Source organism: Anser cygnoides, chromosome 6, assembly GCF_040182565.1.
Source record: "Anser cygnoides isolate HZ-2024a breed goose chromosome 6, Taihu_goose_T2T_genome, whole genome shotgun sequence".
Taxonomy (NCBI): domain Eukaryota; kingdom Metazoa; phylum Chordata; class Aves; order Anseriformes; family Anatidae; genus Anser; species Anser cygnoides.
Genome location: NC_089878.1, coordinates 16756475 through 16782537, shown reverse-complemented (window position 1 = coordinate 16782537; position 26063 = coordinate 16756475). Strand labels below are relative to the sequence as shown.

The 26063-nt window shown below is 40.0% G+C and overlaps 1 protein-coding gene across 1 annotated transcript in view; it reads left to right on the top strand.

Moving 5' to 3' along the window:
- Nucleotides 1-26063, top strand: part of ITPRID2 (ITPR interacting domain containing 2) — a 99523-nt gene that overhangs the window by 25162 nt on the left and 48298 nt on the right. The window contains exons 12-19 of the mRNA XM_048061444.2: nucleotides 1392-2642; nucleotides 5115-5195; nucleotides 5565-5692; nucleotides 6550-6700; nucleotides 7803-7868; nucleotides 8598-9008; nucleotides 15299-15423; nucleotides 15836-26059. Coding sequence (XP_047917401.2) covers nucleotides 1392-2642; nucleotides 5115-5195; nucleotides 5565-5692; nucleotides 6550-6700; nucleotides 7803-7868; nucleotides 8598-9008; nucleotides 15299-15409 — 2199 coding nt within the window. The 3' untranslated portion in view covers nucleotides 15410-15423; nucleotides 15836-26059. The remainder of the gene's footprint in view (nucleotides 1-1391; nucleotides 2643-5114; nucleotides 5196-5564; nucleotides 5693-6549; nucleotides 6701-7802; nucleotides 7869-8597; nucleotides 9009-15298; nucleotides 15424-15835; nucleotides 26060-26063) is intronic.

Genomic DNA, 26063 nt, shown 5'->3' with positions numbered 1-26063 from the left:
TCATATTTCCTTTCTTCCTTGACAGCCAAAAAAAGATTTCTAGGGGATATTTTGGTTTCAAGGTAGGATGTTCTTCAGGGGAGTTTTATGTTACCAAAGAAGTTAGAAAAATTCTCCATCCAAGTACTTGAATTTTTGTTTGCCTCACTTGTAAGTAAACAATGTGATGGAGAATTAGAGAGACAGATACACGTTTGTAGCACACCTCATTTCATCTAGACATTAGTCTTTTGTTCTTGTCATACCTTTGACTTGAACAGTATCTGAACCTGTACAGTCTTTAATACTAATTTGTGGCTGTGTCAGTGAGTGCAGTGCTAAGCACATATTTACAATGACGACCTTTGTGACTGAAATTCTCTTTTAGATGGTTGGAGACGGAAGTATTGTGCAATATACACCATAAATATTCTGTCTAGAAGGAACTAGTAGTATCCTAACAGCAGAGAGAACTGCAGAAGTTAGAGATAGTAAAGCTTCTTTAAATTTATGTGTAAGTTTATGTGTAAACTGTGGTAAATTTTCAAGACTGTACTTTATACCACATATCTTACAAAAAATTTGTGCCCACTTCTAAATATACCTGTCAATCAGACTGGCCTAAGGAATATGCTTTGCAATCCATAGACTTTTCCTGCCATTTTTTCCCTATTAAATTAACAGCTGCCTTATACTGATGCTCTGATCAAGTATATAGGGAAATGCATCCTTCTGCAATAAGGAATTTAAAATGTAGTTTATAATGAGAAGGGAAAGATGTATTAGGAAAAAGAAATGGAGAATAGGGTAAAAGTGCTGGATTGTCTTCAATGGAGATGAGCAGCCTAATATTAGATTCCCAGCATCAAACAATTCTGTGACTTAAGACAGGCTGTGTATATAGGCAGACTGTTTTTTCCCACTCTTGGTGTTTCATTCTTGGTGCGGGAGAATCCATGATTCTCACTTCTCTGTGTGCATTCCCTAACACAACCCTTGGTTTCAGTGCTGAGTGTGAACTTTTATATATGGGACGTACCACGGTACCTTCACCCTGATATCCCTTTGTCATTGCTACCTAAATACTAGAATTTTACTGCTGCCACTTCTGTTCTTCTGGTAATAAAGAGTTTATTGTCAAATCAAGAAACTGTGTGAATGGTTTGCCTTTTTTTTTTCCCTTTCTCAAAACCATCTCCTTTTGGTGCCATACTTCAGTATGCTTCTAACCTATTTGATACTATGGTTTCCTTGTCCTCTTTCACTGTTTCTCCTGCACATGAAAATCATTTTGAATTATTCTACCATAATGCGTAATGGATATGGACTTAGACTCTTAGCCTGACTTCCTGAGAAGACAGTAGACCAGTCTCCAGTATGTTCACCCATTTGCTGGTTTGAATCTTTCCTAGGTTCAGGAGTCTTTGCAAGGCATGGGAAGCAGTGCTGACAGCTGTGACAGTGAGACAACCGTGACATCACATAGTGAAGAACAGAAGACACCAATAGCCAAGGAACTGCCCTGTTTCAATAAGTTTGAGGAGGAGGAAGAAGATGAAGAGGAAGAAGAGGAGGATGATGAAGATGAAGAGGATGATATCTCTCAAGTAGAGAAAGGAAAGGTAGAGGCACATTCTGAAAACAGAAGGAGAGATGATAAAAAAATCCATGACTATGAAACTGAACAAAATGGAGGCGAAAGCAAGTCATCTTATGTGTCGAAGACAGTTGCAGGAGAGGTCAGCTCTAAAGAGGAACATGTTTCCAGTGAGCAAAAAGAACTGGAGCTGCTGGAGGAAGGCAGTGATGAAAGTGATGTTGACAAAGACAATGTATTTGAGTTTCCTCAGTATCAAACGCACCATATCCTCAAGTCACTGGAGTCTCTGGAAGGTGGCAGCTCCTCCCCATCTTCTGTGGACAGGGTTCATGTTGCTTTGCAAAGAGCCCAGATGAGGATCATCAGCACATCTGATTCCAGGGCTGGACGCGCTTTCCTTAAGTCAAAAGATCTCCTGAGGAAGCAGAGAAAATGGTTTGCTGAATCGGGCTATCCTCTAAGGCGGTCTCAGTCTCTCCCAACTGCATTACTGAATCCAGTGAAAGTGGTGTCCTCTGTGAACGTCCAGTTAGCTCCCGGAAAAGAGACTCTGTGTGGTCCTCCTTCTTTCACCTACAAGTACACACGTATGGAGGAAGATGAAAAACTGACGTCCGGGGATGACAAACAGGAGGGTAAGGCAGCTGCCAGCCAGCCTGTGTGCAAATCTACGCTGTTCATTGCGCCTTCGTCCTCCAAAAAAGAAGTTCCCCAGGCTGGGCCCCGCAGGCTGTCTGAAGAGCCCAGTCCCACCAGGGGACAGAGCTGCCCACTGCACACGCCAGCACACATGTCCCACTCAACATGCTCCCTCCACTCCCTTCCCACTGAGTGGCAGGACAGACCACTCTGTGAGCACATGAGGACACTGAGCACCCACAGTGTCCCGAGCATCTCTGGTTCTTCCTTCAGCTCCTTGCTTTCCCCCTTCGGCTGTCCCTTCTCTCCAAGGCACTCTGGATATCCTCATCGACCTCATGCTATCAACCCGCCCTCCACCGTGGAGATGCAACTGCGCCGAGTCCTACATGACATCCGAAACTCCCTGCAGAACCTCTCACAGGTAAGAGGAAGAAAAAATTTCCCCGGGCAAAGGGGCTTCTTAGTTTATCTTTATAAAACCAAAACATTAGTCTGAATATTCTTTTGTGTAGTGTGGGAGATCAGGAAAAAAAGGACATCTTGTGCAAGTTTGGTTTGCTGCTTCTTTCAGGAACTTCTGTTTAACATGTCAAATGATCCTGTCTCCAGTGCTCCACTATTTTTGCATTGATTTTTTTCTTGTTACAGTTGATTCTTGGGTGGGGGAGAGGAGCAATGTACGCTTCATCAGCTATTAGTTTAAGTTGATAGTCATTAGCTTTAGATTTGAAAATACATATTGCCTTTAATGATACTTTAATCTGTCTCTTTTCTGTGAATGATTTTTTTTTCATTGCAAGTCCAATGGCTTCATTAATAATGTCAGTGATGATTGTTTGTTCCATGCATATGTCTGTGCTGTTTCTTGCCAACCTTCTGGATTTTCAACTCTGGGTGTTCATCTAGTCAACATGAAGACATTGGCCTTTTATAAAGAATCAGTATTGTCACAACGTGTGAAATTTTGGCCATCTCACCTGTCAGAGAAGAAGTGCTTTAAAATGAAGCACATATTTTTTTACTGGTTTCTGTGACACCTTCTGCTCTTCCCTCCTGATTACCAACTGTCCCCTCTCCACCACCTCTGTACTGCTATTCTCTGAGTTCATGATCCAACTTAGGAGTCTGCAAGCTGCTGCAGGTGGCTATATAGGCAGAGCACTTGCAGACCCTGCTTGTTGATATATGAATACATGAAGAATATGCAGTGGTAGAGCTTCAGTGACTTCTGTGGGTTTTATCTAATTACAAACATCTGCTTCTCTGCTCCCTACTGGAGGTGGTGGGCTGTGGTGTTTGTTTTTACATCCCTTTTCTTCTGTTTATTTTGCCACTTGTCAAAAACCTGAGACTAGTCCAGCCTGACTTTGGTTATATCAGCTGCCCCTGCTTCATGGAGTGAGCTTTGGTATTGCGACACAGCACTGCAGTGGAAAGCTGCAGGCAAAGGGGTTTTAAGTCAGCCATTGCTCAAGGCGTGTCTGAGAGCGAGCATTTGCAGAATTTGACCTTCTTTGTAAAATTCCCTAGTGTGAATGAACTGCAGCCTTGCTATGTGTCAGGGTACAGTGTCACTACTTACACCATGCTAACTAAAGCTGCTGGAGAAGAAACCTCTGTATTACACCCAGAATTCATGTTCACGCTGATTATAATAATAATAATAATAATAATAAACAACAACAACAACAACAACATCAACATCAACAAAAACAACATCAGTTTCAGAGGGGATAATAACAGCTCCTAGCCCACTCATCCTGCTTCCAGAGTAATTTGTCTAGACTAGTTCCATTTTGGAGAGTTTGGTCCTTCTCACTACAGAGATTTTTATGAAAAGCTATTGTTCCAATACATAGTTTCCTTGTGCTGCTTTTCTCTGCAGACAAGACTGAGTTTGGCACACAGCATACTCGTCTACTATAGAAAATGTTGAGGTGTTTCAAATATATGCTTCTCTTATTAGGAAGGAAAAAAGAGGAGTAGATAAATTCCCAACAGAACAGGGAACAGAGAAAACTGGGAGAGGAAAAACAAAACATCCATCCCCTTGATGTGATCATGTTTGAGCAAAGCTCCTCTAGGTAAATTGACATGCTTCAAATTTTCCATGGCGTGTCAATAGTCCTTTGAATTCTTTCAAAATTATATTGGACAAGCTGTCTTTTTCTTGTTTGAAAAGGTAAGTGTTTTTGCTGTTTCCACTGTTCTTTGCTGTGCCGTGTCTCTACATGTAACAGCCCTTGAATTTTAACTGGTTGCTGCAGATGTTGAAGCAACATGCAAATAGAAATTCTTCAACAATTTTGTTTTCATGAGAGATCATTGGCAAGCAGGGATCTTTGAATGTAGGCAATATGGTGAGATTATAAAACCACAAGAACAAAATCAGCGCGCACACGCACACACACACACAGAACTGAGGAAAATCCCACAACAAACGTGACTGTGATCACGATTTGAAAATGAGACACTTTAATTTACTCAATTCTGTTTTCTGTGTTGTTCTCTTTGTCTTTAGCTAAGACAATTGCAACTACTGAGTTTTCACTAATCTGCATTAGGCATTTTCTGGACCCATGTCTGGTGCAGAAAACTTAGCTTTTATCCCTACTTATTTTGTCAGACAGGATTAATTTTTTATTCTTTTTTTCAACTTCAACACATTTGCATTACAGAGCTTTGGTGCACATGCTTCAGTTAGGAGCCGGTGCTTCCATTTTGTAAAATTTCCTTTTCCTGTTACAATATTTACTTTGGTGGTGGAAATTACAGTGCCAGAAGGACTGTGTTTTAACATTGACTGCTTTTGGAGAATCTGACCATTTGAGAAGATGAGTTCATAAATGGGATTGTTGACATTCCTCTTTCAAATTGTTCATTTCTTCCCTAGTACCCAGTGATGAGGGGTCAGGATCCTTCAGCTGCCACCGGTTACACTACTCAGAGATCATCTATTCTACCTCTCTATGAAGTAAGTGCCCCTGTTCACACAATGATACTTAGTCAAAATAAAATAAAAAGAAACATCCTATAAGTGCCACAGACTGTGCTATGCATGGTCTTTGCTCTAAAGTGGTAACATGACTCTATCCTAAATGTCAAAAAAGAATTAGTCTAAATACATGGAAGTAATTTCATGTGTTTGTATGGTACAACTGAAAATGTTTTCTTGAATTATTGCTAGCTCATAACATGCAATATCTGTAGTATTCTGAAGTTGTTGAGCTTCTGCTTGACTCAAAGAGCACACCTAGTCAAATGCGGTTATAGGGCCCAGACTTATTTAATTATTTTTTTCACCTTTTCTTTATTTTCTTTCCTCTTTATTTATTTATTTTAGAATACTTTCCAGGAGCTACAAGTTGTAAGGCGAAATCTAAATTTATTTAGAACCCAAATGATGGATTTGGAATTGGCTATGTTACGTCAACAGACAACAGTTTATCAGCACATGACAGAAGAGGAGAGGTAAAATGATTTTGTTTTTAAAAGAGAGGAAGCACTTTGGCACTTCAAGAAATGAGCTGCTGCCTGTGAAATCAGAGAAAAAAAAATCTTACTAGTTTCAATATGAACAGGGTTTGAGATGAATTGTGGCCAAAATAGTTGTTTACTCTCATCTGTATATGTCTTCATTCTAGAGGGTCTTTTTTCTGTTTTTTTCTAATCCTTATTTCTCATTAATCGATGATTTTTTTTCCCCTTTCTGGAAAGTGATTTTACAGCTGTGGATTTTAAGGACTTTATCATAGGATATTGGACAAGAAAAATCTTAAAGATTTTTAGTTTAGATTTCTCCCCCCCAGTCTGTATAAATGTAAGTAAAAAATAAAAATTGTAGCATTCAGATGCTACAATTCCAACTCACAGTAGCCACTCAACAAGTCACAGATGGCATTCATTATTCTGGCTCCGTGTGTTTGGTCACCATGAGTTGCAGGAACGGCTGATGTGGAACAATTTTTGAAATTGCTGATTTATTTACTTTATTTGAATTAACTCTTCACTAACTCACTTTAAATATATTTTAAATCAGTTGGCCTACTTTGACAGTGGTGTCTGGGCCAAAATGCAGTTGTTACAATAAAGCTAAAAACTGTGATACTCCCTGTTGTCTAGTTTTCTGCATGGAGTGATATATTTTCCCCAAGCTCCCTTTCTATAAGTGTAGCAAGACCTTAGTTCCTTCTCAGGCTTTCAGCTAATTTTCAGTGAAAGAGGCGTTTTCTGTGTTCCACCTTGAAATCCGTTGCATGGAGTCCGATTGCAATGTGCAGCTGAGTGCAGTGAATGCCACTGTTCTTTTTGTATTGGATTTTGTATAGATATGAAGCTGATCAGCTGCAGAGCTTGAGAAAGTCTGTCCGCATGGAGCTTCAGGAGTTAGAGATGCAGTTAGAGGAACGTCTACTTGCTTTAGAAGACCAGCTGAGAAGTCTGCACATGTCTTCCCCTTACAGACCTCAAACACACGTAGTGAGTATTACTTTTTCAACAGCATTGTATGTTTTCTCAGTGTAATGTGCATCAGTTTAATGTTAATAAACCATTACTGTTAAAACTTTTACAAAGGGATGACATCTGGGGAATCTGATGACAATGTGTCTATTATCAGGGGTCATTTTATTGTTTTCAGGCAGCATCTTAGGGAAAAGATGTGGAATCAGAGGGTCTTTCTTGCTATTAATGCATGTCAAGACATTTTTGGGGTTTTCAGTGCTTTCTTCTTTTTCTTCTTCATGACCCTGGGATTTCTGAGTTTTGGTAGGTAGTGCTCATGTCTGAAATCCTTGTGGGGTGATTATGATCTTTCTGGAATTTCCCTGCACTGATATCCTTGCTTGTGAAAAGAGGGTAGAGAGACAAGGCACTGTGTTTCTCTCCCAAGAAACAGCATATGGTTCCCTCCAGCTCTACATGGAGCAAAAAACAGGAAAATCCAGTTGTCATCTTCAGGTTTCTTTTTCCACTTCTTTTTGTAGCTCGTTCAGATGAAGACTCCCTGCCAAACACAGGGAGAAGCTCTGCTTGCACAGACACTCTCCCAGAAGCTCAAGAGCAGTGGGAGAAAGGATACTGGTGTCTGGTGGTGTGGATATATCTTTCTCTTCTTTTTCACTCAGCAGAAGACTGTTCCTCTATTTCCTGCTGCAACTCTATCATCAGCCAAACAAAAGAAGCACAGACAGAAAGTATTATATGTTCTTCCTGGGTTTCATTCCTCTTTCTTAGCCAATCCCCTTCTACAGAAGAAGCACTGGCCACATCTTCTGCTTTAGTATTTTGTCATGGGAAAAAAATTGAAACCCAAGAACAGGAAAATATGGTATTACTGTGATCCCAAGCCAAGCTTGCATTCTTTGAAACATATAAATATCTTTTCTTTTTTGTAAATCCTTTTATAGAAGAGGGCTAGCTTTAAAAATGACTGAAATAAACTTTCTCCAACCAGCTCTGCTTCCTGGTTCCAAGTTTGTGCTTTTACCAAAAGTTGTCTGAGACACAGCGTGTTTATATATTAGATTCTGGCAGCTCTAAAAAAAAATCCCCAATGCATTAACTTAACTTAATTTTTCAGGGTATGTATGGTAGCAGAAGTGCTGACAATCTATCGTGCCCTTCTCCACTGAATGTCATTGAACCAGTAAGTAGCATACTGTATGTTTGGCTAAGAAAAATAAATAAATAAATAACAGGAAGGAATATCTTAAAAAAAAAAAAAAAAAAAGATCACAGGAGATTCATTTGACACACAGTCCTGGAAATAGTTTACTCACTTGAGTAGTTCTGTTGAAAATAGTTGCATTTTCCCCTAAGCAAAGTTGACCATAGGTATAAGCAGCTGTGAAGTCTTGTTTATTTTTAAGAGGAATATGCAGAAGTGAGATGTTGTTGCATTTATTGACTGATGATGGTGAATTTTCCAGGGAAAATTATTTCTTATTTTTCTACGAAGATTATGCTAGGAGTCCAGAATAAGCTCCTGAACCACTGAAGTGGTAGTAGTTCAAAGACTGCAGGGGAAAAAAAAAAAGAAAAAAAAAACTTGAATTGTTTTAGCAAAGAAAAATAAAATCAAGCCTTTACGTGTGCCTCTGTCGATGGCTCTGGCAGGGTGCATCTGTATTGCAAAAGTCAGTGGTTTGGGGAACTGCCACAATTCTTATTTTTGTTGGCTTTCAAGAGAGCCCATTCCTTTTTATGGTCTTCTTTGTTACAGTCATAAAGGCAAAGCATATATTTATTTTATAGCCGTATTTGTTACATGGAGGGAATGAGTAAGTGATTGAATAAATAACAAGAAAGCATGGCTGTGTCTGTATTTGACTTTTTTATATGCTTATTCAGGCCTGTTTCTTTTCTGAATCCTTAGGTCTCGGAACTTATGCGAGAGCAGTCATTTCTGAAGTCTGAACTGGGTTTGGGACTGGGAGATCTTGGACTGGAAACTCTACCAGCAGAGGGTACAGAGTCCGTATTCTCCCATGGAAACTCTGATTCCTCCTCAGTGTGCTCCACTGCAAGTAGAAAAGCTGGTGTTGGATCCTCTGAGCTAACGGGAAAGTCTAAGAGTCAAGGCAAGAAGTTGTACCGAGCCTCTGTTGCCTTAACACCGGCACCCCCAGTGAGAGCAGGCACTGGACAGCAGGTGGAAAGCTCTGAGGAACTTGCAGACTCCAAGCTGGAGGTGGAGCAGAAACTCGAAAAAGTCCCTCGAATGCCTTCAGTTGATGAAATCCACAAAAGCGTGGAGCAGGAAGAGCTGCAGCAAGTTATACGAGAGGTGAGGAGAGAGGGGTTGAGATCTAAGATGTTCAAACAGTGTTTACGGAAAATTAAAGCCAAACTACATGTAACTCTTTTCCACCAAGGTTTTTTATTCCCTCTCAAGCCAAGGCTCCTTACTATTACTGCCCTATTCCTAAAGACTCACAGTGTGTCACGAGATGTCCAAGCCACTTTTTTTTTTCTCAAGCAAAGCAGTGGATGTTTTTTCAGTGACAGTGGTTAGCACACAAATTAATAGCTAGTTGCTACTATAAGTCTAGGTGAGAAAGAATTTACCATCTCTACTTCTTGGTTATGCAGCAGTATTTCAGATTCGCAAATGAAAATTTCTCTGTCATGTTTGCTTGCTAAAATGCCAGTTTGGATTTCATTTGATTGATGAAACACTGTGTCTAAAACAACTCTGTAGTAAATGTTAAAATGTTAAAAATACTTGCCTGGTCCCTCTACCCCAAACCACTAACAACTTGTAGAGTGTAAGTAAAGCAAGCTGAAGTCAGATGAGAAGTTATTTCAGACACCAAGACTGATGTTGAACCAATGCTGTTGGACCAGTTTCATTGGCAGTCAATGAAACTGGAGGGTGCTTGGGTATTTCTCCTGTGGGCCAGGTTAAAAAACAGAACTAAAATTACATGCTTGCTTTGTCAGTGACATGACAAAAAGCTTTATGGCAAGTAGTATAAATGGGAAAAGAAACTTTTTTTTTTTTTCAAAAGCAGTGCCTATGAGAAAGTGGTGCTCTTTCTGCTGTGAGTACAGAAATGGGAGTTGAGAACTTACAGGTTTTATTCCCTCTCTTTCACTGGAGAGGGACCGCCTGGCCTTTAGCTAGGGGTCATTGGACCCTTAGCCTTTAGCACATCCTTTGAAGCTTTGGTGTGGTGCTGCCATAATCCACTGTAAAGGCCAGCAGAGGTGCCGTGCTCAGGAATATACAACAGGCCAGGTTGTAATGCTGAGGTACCACCCAGGTCTGCTTGCTTTCAGGCAGCGAATAACTGGGATCAGCTTTGTCTTTAAAACAGATGGGATGCAGGCTTATCCTGCAATAAAACAGGAGCTGTGATTCCCGAGGGATCTTTTTTTACCACTCCTTCAGCCCCTTTCTTCCAGTGCAGAAAAAGGCAGAAAGTACTGGACTATAAGGTATCCTTTTACTCATTGTGCGACCACAAGACTGCTGTGTCTGTGCGAGTGGAGATGTTCTCTTGGCTGACTCACTGTGGGCTTTGCTATGTGTAGGCACTTAACACTGGCACAGTGAGATCTGTGAAGTAGAAGAGTATTACTGAGGAGCGTTCTGATTGAAGATAATAGCTGGAAGTATAAGAAGATATTTACTTTGCTTAGCTTTGGGTAACTCCATATATAACCAGAGCTGAGACTGCCAAGGATGATGCTTAGCCACAAGCATTAACAGTCAGAAAACTGCTGGTGTTAAAATAGGATACAATTTGGCAGTGAGGTGAGGTGGATGCCAGCTTTCAACAAGTAACCTCATGATGCTGAATAATACCTTGCCCCATCGGTAGCCCCATTAGAGTCAGCGGGATGAGTTATAGACAGAGGCATTATCCTGGGGAAGGAAGGGTACTGCAGTCAGCTCGTGGTGGTGTACTACTGGACCTATAACCTCACCATTATTGTGGTCAGCATTTGGAACTGAACACCTTCTGGCCATCACTGACACTTACAGTGGAGCTTGTGATGCTACAGTTTTAAACTTCTACTTTGAATGCAAATGAATGAACAAGGTAGGGTGGCAAGCATTTATGTTTTAAATGTCTTCCCGGCGCACTGCCTCCCTCCTGCTGCCATCTTCTTTTGCTAGAGTTGGAAGAAATCTTGGGAAAGGCCTTGTTTTAGGAGATGTCATAAAATACTCCTAAAGTTCCCAATTTCTCTCTTCCTGGTCCATTTGCTTTCTTTTCATCCATTTTTAAAGAGATTCCTTGCCTAACGTTCAGAGAATATTTGCAAATGTGCTTATCATGCCTTGCACTTTGCTGCTGATTCTGAGCTGAAGCCAAAATGTTTCTTTTGTGTTGTGTCCAGCAGTTCTATAGAAACCTGTGTTTCACAGGTCATGGTGGGATGCTGCTAAAGGAGAAAAAGAGAGGAAGGAGAGAGCTGTAATTCAAATGTATTGTAAGAACAACAGAGACAATAAAGGGAGCTGGAGTCAGAGTACAGAATTATTTCAGTTAATATTTTCTCTGAGGCTATCCTATGTGAAGGTTCCTTTTTAACTTTATTAATTGATAACAAAAAAATAAAATGTGAACTCTTTGCATAGAGATTGTTCTTTGAGTTGTGTGGCACTAGGGACTTAGTAATGCTAAAAGCATCTGTGCTGAACTGAGAGACTAGTATTCAGATATGAGTAGTCAGCAAATAGCTGAGCTTGACTCACTTTGTAAATGTCTGAGCACACAGAGAGATTGTCCGTCAGTTTGACTGTGTTGGCAGCCTGTTTTGGACCATCTCTGATTCAGAACATGAGAAGTTTTGCATTGGTTCATAGCACATGGTAGTTTTTGCAGAGCCAGAATGTACTATTAAATATTAGTCAGGAAAATCTCTTGTATTTCATTAGAGCTAAAACATAGCACAAACCGAAATGTGTCTTCCTTAAGTAGCCGTATTGTTAGCAAAAGAATTCCATTTTTGTTGTCAAAAGAAAGAAGTCTATTAGTATGCATTCTTGATATAGGCACTCACAAATGTTAAACCATTGCTTATTCCTCCCATTCTCTGTAGCTGCATGACCTCGTGTTGGGGAAAGAGAAGTCAGGCAGTGTTGCAGAATTTGCCTGGGTGGGTTGTAATGTATGTGAGCTTTGACCTGCAACTATGTGCTGGCATTAAAAAAAAACAACCCCTTGGTGTTAACTTTTAGCATTAATGGACTAACTCCCACAGAAAAGCATTTAACAATGCGAAATGTTAAACGCCGAACAGTGGCCCCCTTGTTTTGTTGAAAATACAGCCTGATCTCCACCAGAGTATCACATGAGGTACTTACTACTTGACATGTAGGTCACAGTGTGGCTAAGAGTATACCCAGGCCATCTCACTCTGCTCTTCTGCAGTTCAGAAGATGGGATAGTACGAAAAGCTTTCTGTTTAAGAATAATGTGTTTTTTTGTTGTTTTTGTTTGTTTGTTTGTTTGTTTTTGCTAACAGTCCTCCATCATAAATGACATTTTAAAGTTGTCCTTTAAAAAAAAAAATGTACAATTTTCCAGTCAACAGGTTTGAGGAGGTTGTGATAGATTTTTAAGGATAGATAGATGGTTGGGTAGAGAATCTTCAGTTTTCCATTTCCACTTAAAGCCATGTTAGCTCAGCATTGACCAAAATTTTAATGTCTGTTGGTTGTTCTTCATTCCCTTGGGCAGACCATTTAGTTCCTCATTTTACAAGCATGCAAACTCATCAGTGCTGCCATGAAGAAGTGGCACAAGAAGAAAACTGACTAGAAGTAATCCTTTTAATTCTAGAAAACATACCTCAGATCAGGAATAAGAGGACAGTGAAAAGCCTTATGTCTGTTTTCCATCAAGAGCTGCAGAAGGCCTACCTCCAGAATTGCTACTGAGGCACATTTCACTATCAAGGAGTTCATTATATAGCAGCAACATAAGATTGTGGTAATGGCAATTCTTTCACAGGGAGAAAGATTACTGGTTTACTGTAGTAAAACTATCTATGAATGTGGAACTGTGTTATTAAAGCAATATTGAATATTAGTGTTGTATTAATGTAGTATAAGTATCATAACTGAGTGGGTTCTCTCCTCTTTCCAATGTTCAATTTTTCATTCAGCTGCTAAAAGTATGGGTGGAGTGCTCATTGACTGCCTTCTGTCCTTCCTACAGAGGAAGCCTTGGCATAGTGCTGTGCGCTGTGCAGAGTAAATGGAAGGTGCACCTTGCCCTAAATTGCTTGTGATGAAAAAGACAAATAGTGGCAAATGTCATGACAGACACATGGGACTGAGTCAGCGCAGGAATTGATACCACACTCACCATGCAGGAATGACCTTGGTGGGTCTCAAAAGGAGCGAGGAAGCAGCGGCAGTGAAAAGCAGCAGCAGAGGGTGGCCTTGTTGTGTTCTGAGCAGAAAGGTGAGAGGCAGAAGGCTCAAGTGAATTACCAAGGTCGAGTGAGAAGTTGTTGGAAGAGCTGAGAACAGAGCAGGAGCTGCTTTCCTCCCAGTCTCTGCCTCATCACAAGACTGTCATAGTAGACCATTTACTTGCTAATTTGGGAAGCTTTTATTAGCTTACTTTGTAAAGTGATGTTTATTTTTGTCTATCCTGAGAGGAGGGTACAGAGTGCCTGCTTTGTAGTGTCCTCAGAGACCCAGCCCTTGTGATGCTGAGAATAACAGTGGAGAGAGGTGAGCAGAGCTCTGCTACAGCAGGGACCTGCTGGATAGCCAGGCTGCTGCGTGGCGAGGGCTCTCACAAAACTCGCGCTTCCTGCTGCATCTGTCAAGTCTGCATGGTGTCTTTCCATCTGCCAGAGTTTCTAAATCCAGGAGGCACTTACTGAATTGACAGTGGTCCTAAAGCTTTGTACATATGCGTGTGTGCATCAGCATAGATATTCACAGGACTTTTGGCAGTCAGTAAAATGGGTCCTGTTGAGCACTGGCTTTTCTTTTGTCCATTAAACAGCAAGCAATACAGCTGAAAACCTGTTTCTAAGTAATATTGTAGTCTGTGAATTTCTGCTTGATGCAAAGTAGTAATGAAACAAGGAACTTTGCCACTAATGGTTTAGGGATTGAATTGCTTGCCAATGAGGACAAGGGATAAATAACCCGTTGCGAATTCTGCTGCCACCCTTCTGACGTTGTTGCTTAATCCTTTTGACGCACCAGGAAAAGGGGAGACTTACAAGAATAATTGCAAGATGTTCACAGGGATGAAAAGAGGGCTATGCAAACATGGCAAGGCCTTTAGGAAGGCTAAATCTGAGTAAATATTAATCCCGTGGTATTGGTGGGGCATCAGAACACGAAGAGATTTTTTATTGGAGAAACCAGGGTAAGAAATAAGGGCTTTTTTTCTGGCATTTAGTCTCACATTCATTACGGCTACTTGGGCACTTGAAAGCTATTTCTGAAATGATGCTGAAAGGTATTTTCTTTAGCCTACTGAATGGTATTTTCTTTAGTCTAGGATCAGTTTTTCATGCCAGGAAATTATTTGTCCCTTATTGTAAGCAAAAGAAAACAACACTGCTTAGCTGGGCTAATCAGTGCTAACATGACTGACCATGGTTGCCATGCTCTGTTTCTCACCTGCCTACATTCTTCCACCGTCATTGTCCTCACCTGTCCCTATAACCACATCTCACTTGTTACTGGTTCCTGAAGTGAAGACTGTCCAAAAATGAATTGGTGCCCAAGATTTCTTTTACTTGTGAACAGCCCGTATTATTTTTCTCTGTTGTGTCCTCTTTCTCCTTTCCAGCACAATACGCTATCATAGAACTTGTTTTTAAATTATTTTCTCTTTCTTTTCTTTTACTGTAGCTGCCAATGCTCTGTTCCTTCTTTGTTCTGGCCTCACTCACAGTTAGGTGCCTACTAGTTATAATTCCTGTTTTTAACTATAAACTATGTTTCCTATAATTAAACTTAATGGATAAATGTTTTGTCACAATAGTGAAAAACAGTCTTTGCTGGCACAGATAATATCCTGTTGGTCAACAGATGATGTGAGGAACTGTTGAAGTTCTCTGTTTTTCTTTGCTGCTGAGAGTATGATTAGGATTAGCCTCCTCTTGATTTATATGAAGACAGCAGCTCATCTTCATAGACTTGGACCTTTTCTGCTGCATAATGCATCTGTGAGGTAGATAGATCTTCAAGATATAACTAATGTTAAAAAAAAAGTGCATTTGGGGTGCTTTTGATATGTATATCCTGAAATGCTATTTTCAGAATTTTGCATAGTTGAAATATATTTATTCTTACCATAAAACCAGCAGTCCTGAGTAGAAAATGCAGATATACTTACCATCTGGAAAAATAAAACTACTTTGCTTTGCATTTATATGATTTGTAAGAACTTTAAAATTACTTATAGTTATTTTTTCCAAGGGAAACCCTCTTATATTTATCTATTTGCATTCTTTAAAAGTTGATTTTTTTGGTGTTGTATGCTTTCATATGCTAATAATGTCAAACATGTCTGCAATATCACTTAGTTTTATTCATTGGTTGTATAACTTACTGACCTTAAAAATTCCTCTAATCCCTTTCAGATCAAGGAATCTATTGTTGGTGAAATAAGGCGAGAAATAGTAAGTGGATTGTTAGCAGCCGTATCACCCCAAAACAGATCTGCAACTGCAAAACAAGATGCACAGCCATGAAATGGGTACTACAGGTAATCTTTGTCAATCTGCCAGAATCATTCAGTAGTTCACTGAAGGTATTTTGTTATCATGTGAAGTATCATCGTTAACTTAAATCTTGCTTGTTTCCCCCCTGAAATACAAGTGATCAGAACTGAAGTTCATTAAACACAGAGGTTATTGATATCCTGGACAGCTTTAGAAAATCAGTTGTTTTATAGTTTGGCCCATCCTACTGTCAGTTTTCATGTAGTGGTCCTTGATTTTTTTTGTTTCTTTTAGTGTCCTCCGTGGTGACTTCACATATGAATGCATAATTCATGAAGATTTCCTTAGTATGCCTGTATTAGACACGAATGTTATCAAAATACATGGTTAAACACAGAAAACAGACTTCCAAAAAATCTAATTTAGCTATTTTTCTTGCTTTCTCTTTTCTGCAAGGTTGGATGTAGTCCGAAATGCTGTGGAATTCTGCTTTGGGTGGCATACACTGGCAAGTGTCAAGTTGTTTTTGCTTCAGGAGACGTTAAAGCTGCTGAGATAGGCTACTGTATTCGACGCTTGGTTCTATGATGTGTGCCTTTCCTTGAGTTCCTATCTAAAGACTTAGACACTTTAACTCATTTATTACTTCCCATAAAGCATCAACAAAATTGTGGCTCTCTGAAAGGTTTTGTATTTATTTGTATGTCTTTGTTGTAAATTTTTATGTAGCTAATTTCTTTTAGTGATGCATCATGAAACTTGAAAATTTGCAAACTTAACCAATTTATAAATAACACGCTCACGTTCAGCCTACCTTTTTAAAAAAAAAAAAAAAAAAAAAAAGAAAAAGAAAAAAGAAAAAAACAACAACAAAAAAAAACACTGACCTCTATGAGGTATTTATTGTGCAATAACTGATCCACTTTGAGAGCTTGAAACAACCAATAATTGTTTCCACTTCTGTTACTTAGTGCCACTTCAAAAGAAGGAAAATATCCTGTTGAAAAAAATTGCTGTTAATTCTTGGGGCGGTTACTATTAGCAGAGTGGTTGAATGACATGAGGTTACTTAAAACTACTTAAAGTTCTGACACTGAAAGCCTTATCTTTGTGTAGAAGACAACTTTTAACTAATTTTATTTGCTTCCTTACTGTTTGTTTGCCCATCCCTCTGTAGAAAAGTGCCTTATTTTAAGCACTGTTTTTGTCTTTGTGTTGACTGCTCTCAGTCATTCCAAGAAAAGGTCTCTTCTGATTTATATTAACAAAATGCAATAAAAGTACCGATATTCTGAAAGCAATTAGGATGTGCAACTTGGAATGGATGAATGACCTTGCTTGTATTACGGGGAAGATGGAAAAAAAAATCTTTTCCTTCCCTATCCTTCACTGATTCTATTTTCAGTTAGACTAGTGAACATGCATTTGTTCCAGTGGAGAAAATTGGAAGTCATTGGAGGTTTTATGTGGTCAAATAGACACTTAGTGGATATGTAATATCCCATTTTGCTGTGCTTGGAATCTCTTTACTCCTTTGCCATTTCCAGCAACTAAAACTCTTTACTGTGTCAAGGTCTTTAATCAAAAATAGTTTGAAATGTAACAATATTAGAAGAAAAAGTTTATAAGATTTTTAATTGTGTTAGGAAGACACACAAGGGCTGATTTCTTTAAAAAAAAAAAGTGTATATTAAACCAATAAAATATTTATTTTGCCTATAATCTGTGTCTGTTTTTCTGCACTTCCCTGTGCATGTTTTACTCTTAAGCAAAATAAGTTCTGTAGATTTGGGCCCATAGTACACAGAATGGAGAATGGCAGGAAAGCTTGGGACTTGGATTTCAGAAAGCTTTCAGATGTTCAGTGTATCCAATATGCTTTGGAAATGTGAGATATAAATTTGAGAGAAATGTTGGCACTTAAAAGCAAACTCTTAAGGTTGTTGGCTCCTCTTGCAGCTCTCAAGAATTTGGTTGGGCTCAACCTCTCCTCAGAATTTGTCCCTGTGAGTAGAGCCAGAGCTTTCTTGAAAACCTCATCTTGCATGCTTAGAAGCTGAAATATAAACTCCAACATCACTTATGCGTGGAAATTTGTATGAGGTTGCAAGCTGCAGTAGGTTTCTCCTTTCCTTTGCAGCTTGCATGAGTACGTAGTTCCACTCCAAAATGTCACCCAGAGAACACCCAGCCAGACCCGAGTGCTACAACCTCCGGTTGTGAATGCGCAAAGCCAAAGCTTACCCAAATAACTGGAGCAGCAGATGCTCCCCTTGTCCCCCAGCCAGATTAATTAGCACACCCTGCCGTTAATGTAAATCCTGTGCCTGTGTGCTACCCAAAGTGGTGTTCCAAGAAAGGTGACAACTATGGCTCTGATGGAGCGATGGAGGAAAACACCCCGGAAGCTGGCGGCCGTCAAACAGGGGCTGCCAGCAGCATCCTCCGTGGGTGCGGCAGCCTGGCCACACTCCGCCTTGGTGAGAAAAGTCACTTGTATACAAGGTCCCAGAGTATCTGGGCCTCGTTAGCTTGGAGCTTATAAGAATATTTGATCTCAGCAACTTAGAGTTTAATGTTTAATATATCCTAGGAAGTGAGAGAGAGAATGCCAATTTTTCATTCAGTTGATGGAAGGCAGATTTGCGAGCTTCTGGCATAATATAAAATAAAGGCATTTCAAGACAATATTTCTAAAAGCTATACTGAAACTAATGAATATACAAGCACCTAATTTTCTGTAATCCCAATAACAGGATTCTGCCACTCTTAAAAACACCTTCATCTAATATTTTCTGAGTGGCATTTATGTAGGTATAGGCATGCCTATAAACACTCGTTTAAAAGAAATAAATGTAGTGCCCTGCTGTCATATAAATTAACCTGAACTGATACCAACCTCTATTGACATTTCTGTTTGTGTTTTAGGAACAGCTGTCATTATTATTGGACACATGCCGAACCTGGGTGGCTTGCCCTTTAGTAATGTCAATTCAGCTGTAATGATTTTCTGAGCAAGGATGGTTTTTCTTTAAAGACTGAAACTGCTACTTTCCCTACAAATTAGTGTTGTCTTTTTTTCTGCCAGCATGCCATTTGATGTGAACTCTATTGCAGATTGAAACAGCTGTATTAGCGGCTGATAAATATTGATCAATCAAATTTGCTATGAATAAAGCCAGCAGTAATACCAGAGAAATTTTGGATGCTTTTCTGAGGTTTACTGTGATAGTGATCTTGGTGACTGCCAATTGGCTGCAGGACTATAAAGCAAGGGCTATATTTTGGAAAATATAAAAGCTAACTGTTTTCTACGGTTACAGGGCAACTCCATCCTTACTGATAGCATAGCAAATAGACTAATCTTTAGCCTCCTGCAAAGCAGCAAGTGGCTATCGTGCGGCACAGTTTGAAGCAGAGGTTTGGTGGTCTAGTTTTTGGAGAAATTGTGCCTTTTTTTTTTTTTTTTTTTTTTTTTTAAGATGAGTGAAAGTCTGTTTCTATCCCCCACCATTTCAGTGAAAAGCTACAAAAATGACCTCTGCTGAAATAAGGTGGTGACATCTCAGCATTCAGCAGCTGGAGAAAATAGCTGGGAATACAAGCGTAGCCCCACAAACCATGTGGGATAGCGCTGCAATGGCTGTGAGGTGCTGCTGCCACTTGGCCACAGCACTGTGTGTGACAGACCTGAGAAGGAAGGGACTGAGGATGACCACCGGCCCAGCTACGTGGCTGGGGACAAGTACGTAAGAGGCGGAGGCTCCTGCTGCTGGTAGGTTCAGCAACTCTGCTTGGAGAGCAGACTCAGGGTGGTCCTGCATCTGAAAGAAGCAAAGGGCTCTTGGAACTTTTTCAGGCCCTTGCTGACCAAGACCTTCACGGGGGCGGGAGGCTGCCTTGTATCTACTGCTTTCTCTGAAAAGGTGTGGTGTGCCAGCCCTCAGCAGACAGCTTTTATAAGCCAGGTGATGTCCAAGAATATGCTTCAAGCCACATGCTTCCTAAAGACTGGTTTGCTCTGATTGAGGTCTCTTTTAAGGTGATAATTCAAAAACTCATTAACACATTCCAACCACTGATCTTCACCAGTATTACTCTACTGAGTCTCACAAGGAAGTGTTTATACTGCCTTTGGATTTTGTGTACTGCTGAGAAAATGGCTTCCACTTAAAATATAGTGTAGATAAAACCATGTTTGTTCATTCATATCACAGATGAATCAATTTCAATGAAATTGGCCGAAAGAAGATACTGATTATAGAGAGAGGTAACAGGAGCCCAAACTGGAAACTAAAGTAATTCAAGCCATGACTTACCTGTGTAGAACAATGTTGTGCCTAAACTACTGGAAATTTTCTCTTTCGGAGGAGTTTCTTCAATGGGGAAAATAAACAGAACTCTGAAACTTGGCTGATGATGCAAAATAGAGTAACTCCTGGTTAGATGGCTTCAGGCCAGTATAATGCTTTCTTCTGAATTTACATGACAATGTCAAAATAATATATGATTTGATTTTCAGGAAAAACAAGAAACGCATTGCCTTGGTGTGATGCAAATTTACTTTGGTATTTTATATATGAATTTAGATGTGATAATAAACTTTAATATTCATGCCATAGAATAAAAATGATCAATATCATTACAATCAAAATGTAACAATAAGAGCAATGACTTTTTTTAAGAAACAAAATAATTCGATCATTCCAAATAACTTGTATATCATTCAGTTCTGCATAGATGCTTGCTGAGTGATGGAGAGTATTGTATACAGATATATCTTTTTGTATTATTGTTTTATTTTTTTAACAGAGTAAAAGGGGTAAGCCTGGACAATGGTTAAGTAATTAAATTATAGCAATGAGAAGACAGCGTGACAGAAAGAAAGAATTGTCAGAGCAGGTGAGTAGTTTTTCTGTCTACTGTGGTATGTTTGGTACAGATGCCTAATTGTATAGCTTTTTCAAAGTTTGTGAAGATTTATATAACAGCATAGAGTTTCCGAGTTTCTTTTTTTTTTCTTTCTTACTATTTTCTAAACCAGTTCTGTTTTCCATTAGTTATTTGCTACAACTCACTAGGAAATTATAGTCCTTTTTTTTTTCTTTTTTTTTTTTAAAGAAAACTTCTACACAAATTAGCTTTAGGTTTTCTTTTAAAAGTGTAAAGACAAGACAAAAGAGGTCATTTTGAAGGCCAATTCCTGTGCTACATATTAAACAAAGCTTAGGATGAAATTGCTTTTAAAAGCAAGTTTTAAATATATACTTAATAAATTAAGTATTATTATTGGGGGGCTTAGAGGAAAATTTATATATAGGCATGTTTTCATGCTGACATAAGTGATGAAAAAAAATCTCAGCAAACGGATTGATGATTACTGAGCATTAGGAGTCTAGCAGCATGGGCTCATGAGACAGTTGGAGTTAGAGTGCAGTTAGAAACATAAGAGCAGCCATGGCAGATGAAACCCAAGGTCCAGGCCATTCAGTATCTTCACTCTCACAGTGGCCAACAGCATATGTTTGGGAAGAGCCAAAGACCAAGTGGAGTGCGAGGAGCATGTCCACCCTCCCACCTTTCAGCACGCAGTGGCTCTGGATTTTCTGGACAGTGATAGTATACTTGATGGATTTCTTTTCTGTGAATATATCTTAATTGTTTTTCTAGTGCATGTACAGTTTTGGTGTCCACAGAATCCCGTGGAGATGAGTTCCAAAATTTACGCCCAGGTTGTATGGAAAAAGGATTTTTGTTTGAGCCAATCCCTTAATAATTTCACTGGGTGCCTTCTAGCTCTGCCACTGCCTTCAGACCCTGTGAGGTTGTGCCCTGTTGGAGAGGACACAGTTCACACTGGGGTCACCATTGTTTCCTAGCCTCATTCTTACTCACAGAGCTGCCCCGTACCTGCTGCTCCCAATGCTCATTTAAGAAATAGCAAATGATGATTCCCCTGACACCTTCTCCAAGTCACCAACCCTGTGATAATCCCTCCAGCTGTGCCAGCTGGACAGGTGTGGGCAATTCAGCTCCTCCGATGTGTCTGGCGTCTGCTGCAAACACCACCTCTGAGGATCACTCTGACTTCGCTAGGTCTGTCTTCTGAGATGGAGGAGGAGGCAAGAAAGAAAAAAATGTAAAACTCAAACAAAAATCAGAAATTTTAAAAATATATTGTGAATTTGGCATACTGAGAGTTTATAGCCCTGTTGATGAAAATCATCAATCATTTTCATCCCAGCAGCCTGTGTTTGTATACAGAGATTTCTAATCTAGACTCTGAAACTGTAGAGGTTTATTCCTTGTTCAGCTTCCCTGTGCTCTATATTTTAATTTTTGTTTAAAAATAATATGGTAGAAATTCAATTTTATATTTCAGTTGTTTAGTTCAATGTTACAGTCAGACAATTTTTGCATTAAAGATTTAATATGGAAAGAAGGTAATGTAATTTCATTGTAAAGTCTAAGTAAACTGCCCACAGTAGTTCTGTTCATTGAAAAATGTGTTAGATTTACCCTCTCTTTGGTAAGGAAGTGAACTCTAGCATGACTTCCTGCTGAAATACCTCTGTAAACCTGTTATCAGAATGTTACTCTCTGCACTATTGAACTATAGTCTATATTAGACATGGATCTTTTGACTGTCTAATCAGTTTATGTCCCATTAATACAGCCCATTTCCTATGTTTTGGATGTGCTGATTCCACAGATGGCAGCGGTCAGCACCTACCAGTAAATGTTTGTACATTACTTGATAGTCAGGAGAGCTGTGACTCCCAGAGGAAGGCTTGAGCTGACAGCGTCAGTTCTTACATCCTCAGGTCAAGGTAACTTTAAACTGATGATTATTAGAATTACACAGCTAAGGAGTGATTATCTCAACTAAAGAGAAATTATAAATAAAAATAGCTGTATTTTTTACATATCTGGTTCTTATGAATCCATATATACAGTTAATGTTGACCATAACTGGTGTTCAATGGACAAGTACTGCCAATAGAAATTTAGGTTATGCTGTTAGTAGGTCGACAGCTTTCACTTCATGTCCCGCTGACCCTGTGACTGCTCAATAAGGCTTTTGGTTCTCCATCCTGGCCTGCCTGTGGCAGCACTTGCTGCTCACAAGACAGATGTGTTCTGCTCTGTGTTGCCCCACATGTACAGATTATAAATCTTTCACATTTTCTGCATATCAATATCTGACTGTGTTTCCAGAGGTTGAGTGGGAGCTACCCACTCAACAGCAACACCTGTATTTAACTATTTTGAAAGGAAGTTTTCAGGGCCCTTTTGGAAATGTCAGTGCTTATTCTTGGAAGAGTTGCATCTGATTTTAGCACCTTCACAGGCAGCTCCAGGTCTCTCTCCTGTCCAGGTTGGTGCTGCAGTAGTCCCTGATCACCACAGAGAAGCAGAAGCAGATCGCAGCCACAGCCAAAATGATGTGGAGCGCAGGGCAGAGCCTGCTGAGTTCCCTTCACAGCAGCCTGGGTCATTGGCTGTGAAAAACATATAGTCCTCTCCTTATACAATAGGGAAAGTATCTCAGGCAGGAGCTGTGAATAATTTGATAGCTCATCATGACAGCAGTTCATACCAGAACCCAGTGAATGACATAGAAAGGAAAGATCTTAGACAGTTATTATTATTTTTCTTTCCATGATAGTTTTAGCTGAATCATGAAGGAATTTGAAACATTGTGGGGAGTGCACTAAAAACAGAAGATGAGCTAAAAGGATTTGGCAGTACTTAAATGCATTTCAGCTCTTCCCCAGACTATGATGCAGTCTATAGAAAATGCAAACACATTTTGCCTGGAGACATCTAGTGCTGCAAATTAGGTGTAAGAGTAAGCTGATGCAGTAATCCTGAAAGGCTATATCCGACTGCTCACTGAAATATGCCTCTTCTACTATTAAAAAAAAAAAAATACTTTTATTGTTGTAATGCACGTAAAGACGGCTGGGCAGCCAGCTCCAAAGCAGTGCAGAGAAGAGAGCAGCTGAGGCAGGCACCTCCACATTGCAGGCCTGAAGGGCCTCTCCCCGCTAGGCCTCTCCCCTCTAGGCCTCTCCCCGCTAGGCCTCTCCCTGCGGCCTGGCAGTCCATTAGGGACCTGTCCCTCTGTCCTGTCCTGCCCTTGCTGTCTGGCTCCCTTCTCAGCCTGACAAGGAGTGGCTTTGTTACTTCGTTTCTTCAAGCGGCTGTTGAACTTGTTTCTCAGATACTATTGCTAGCAACAACTTCAAGACGTGATTCCTTTAGACAGCAATGTCCAGCAGTCGAGAGCTGAACCACCTCTATCAGCCTGTCAGCCCGTTAATGCTGTAACATTCTTTCACCATCTGAATGTGACCTGACTTTATCATTAGTGAAAGAAATTTTAAGCTTTTGCAATGAGAACTATAGCGCCTGTAATCCTATAGCTGTAATTGTAGCATAATTGAATACACAAAGTTTCATAGATACCTACAGTAGATGGCTTGTCTGTGATAGACATCTACAAGTTAATGGCATGTCTGCTCATGAAGGTCTTGTGAGACTGTATAATTAGACTGTCCTGAAAACCTCCCCCAACTCTGATTGTCCTTAGTGAAAGCTGCCTGGGCCTCTCTTCCTTCACTGTCAGCTCCGAGCTGTGCCAGCAGAACTGCTGCAGTTGTGCTCTGCCTCTAATCGTCTATCTATGGAAAGCACATTGTGATTAGTTTTGTAGGAGCAGTGAAGGTTTAAAAACAATCTTAAGAAACACTGAGCGTCATTGTTCGGTGTGTCTCTTTCATTTGCTGTGGTAAGTAGAACTAAGGTAAGCATTTCACCTCAGTGCTAAAAATATTCCAAAATCCGCTTGAGAAAGCCTAAGATAACCTGATCTCAGGCCCTGCTTCAAGCAGCATGTGGGAACATGTACCTCCAGAAGTCCCCTCCATCTAAGACTTTTCTGCAGTTCTACAATTCCAAGTTAACGCACTTGAACTATCACAATAAATCTGACAGGAAAATCACCAGCAATGAGACATTCCCTGAGCTGATTTACTCTGGTCTCAAACCATTGTATATATTCTGTCCTATCAGACGCTATCTGATAGGAGTTCCTATCTATTCTACTCATCAAAAAAACAGGTCGATGCTACTTTTTACACAGCTCGGTAAAGGAAAGCTTTCTACTACATTGCAGTTCCAGTTGTACAGTTGCATTAATTAAGGGAGACAACTCTGAATAGGGGGGGTATGTGGGCGAATTAAATGGTTGCAGCTTGAAGAAAAGATGTGGGAAGACAGCATCAGTATAAATTAATTGCATTTTTTTTTCCATTTAGCCTCTCAGGAAAAGGGCAATTCTTTCAGATTCAAAGATACTTGAAGAATATTATATACGTAATTCACTTCTGTAATGTGGTGGTTTTTCAGTGAAAAGAACGTCCACAGATTCAGTCACTCAAGTGATCTTTTTCAGTCCTTTGTTTTAATGGATCTATGGAAAAATAAGTCAAAGTTATAACTAAAATTGGTTCCAGTTTATGAGTGGTGGCTTTGCAAACTTCAACTTTATGTAAGTCCAGGGATCAACTCTTGTGAGAAAAGCAACACAGCAGAATATGAAGCCTGTTATTTTTGGTAGGGTGTGCAGTGCTGAGCTCCATGTCTCTGTTCTGATCTCTGAACATCTGCTGTAAGCCACGGCTTCCTCATAGCTCTCAAAAATGGTTTGTGCCAACCAACACAAAGCATCAAGCAAGTTGTCAGCTAAGTCACTGGCATTTTTTCCAGCTACTTGCCATCAACTAGAAGCCACTGTGGTACAAAGGAGTTTTAATTTGGATGAGGAGAGAAATTTCAGCCCTGACTGTGAGTTATTTTTGATCATTGAGTCAACCAGGCCTTTAACTTCTAGTATATTCTCACCTTCTGGGCTAGACGTTTTTCATAAACTAACTGGCTTGTGTATTTGTCTCTGTTCAGAAATATCCTGGTATTCTGATAATGTGTTAACTATTTTCGTTTGTATGAATCCAAACCTTGACTTCCAGGTTTATTCTGCTGTGCACAGTCTGTGCATTATTTTTACCCATGATCTGTACTCCTTCCCCCGCCTTCCCTACTGGCACAGATGGGGAAATACTCAGTGGCTTTAGAATAAATCTGTGATGAACTGTGAAAATCCTTGATCCTTTCAGTGGCCTGGACCAGAAGTGTGTTTTCAAATTCCTTTGAGTTTTGGTTTCAGAGCCTCAGCTCTGAATTCTGCTGCTTCTCTGTTTCCTTACTGCAGTCTGTCAGGGCAGGCTCAAGTTACTCTTCTCTGTGCATTTTACCTGTTTGCTCTTCATCCTGACTGGTTGTATTTCTACTGAGAGAGTTCACAGATCTTCCAAAAAGCTGATGAAAATTCACTTGCTCTCTGCAGGTAGCCTTATCCCAGATAAAGCTGACTCTTCGAAGTGCCATACCAGTCAGGACTTGCCTTGTTTTCTTTCTTTCCAATTGTTTGTAATGGTTACCAGGAGATTGACCCAATGCTCTTTGGCTGTGGGCTTAGAGCTATGCTTACAACATAGTCCTTTGACCTGCCTACAGCATTGTCTGTCCAGGGACGCAGCTTTAGCATCAAGAGCACCTTTGCTGCAGGAGCTCTGCTGTGCTGCTTTGCAGTGGTCAGGAGCTCTGAGCAAATGGGTAG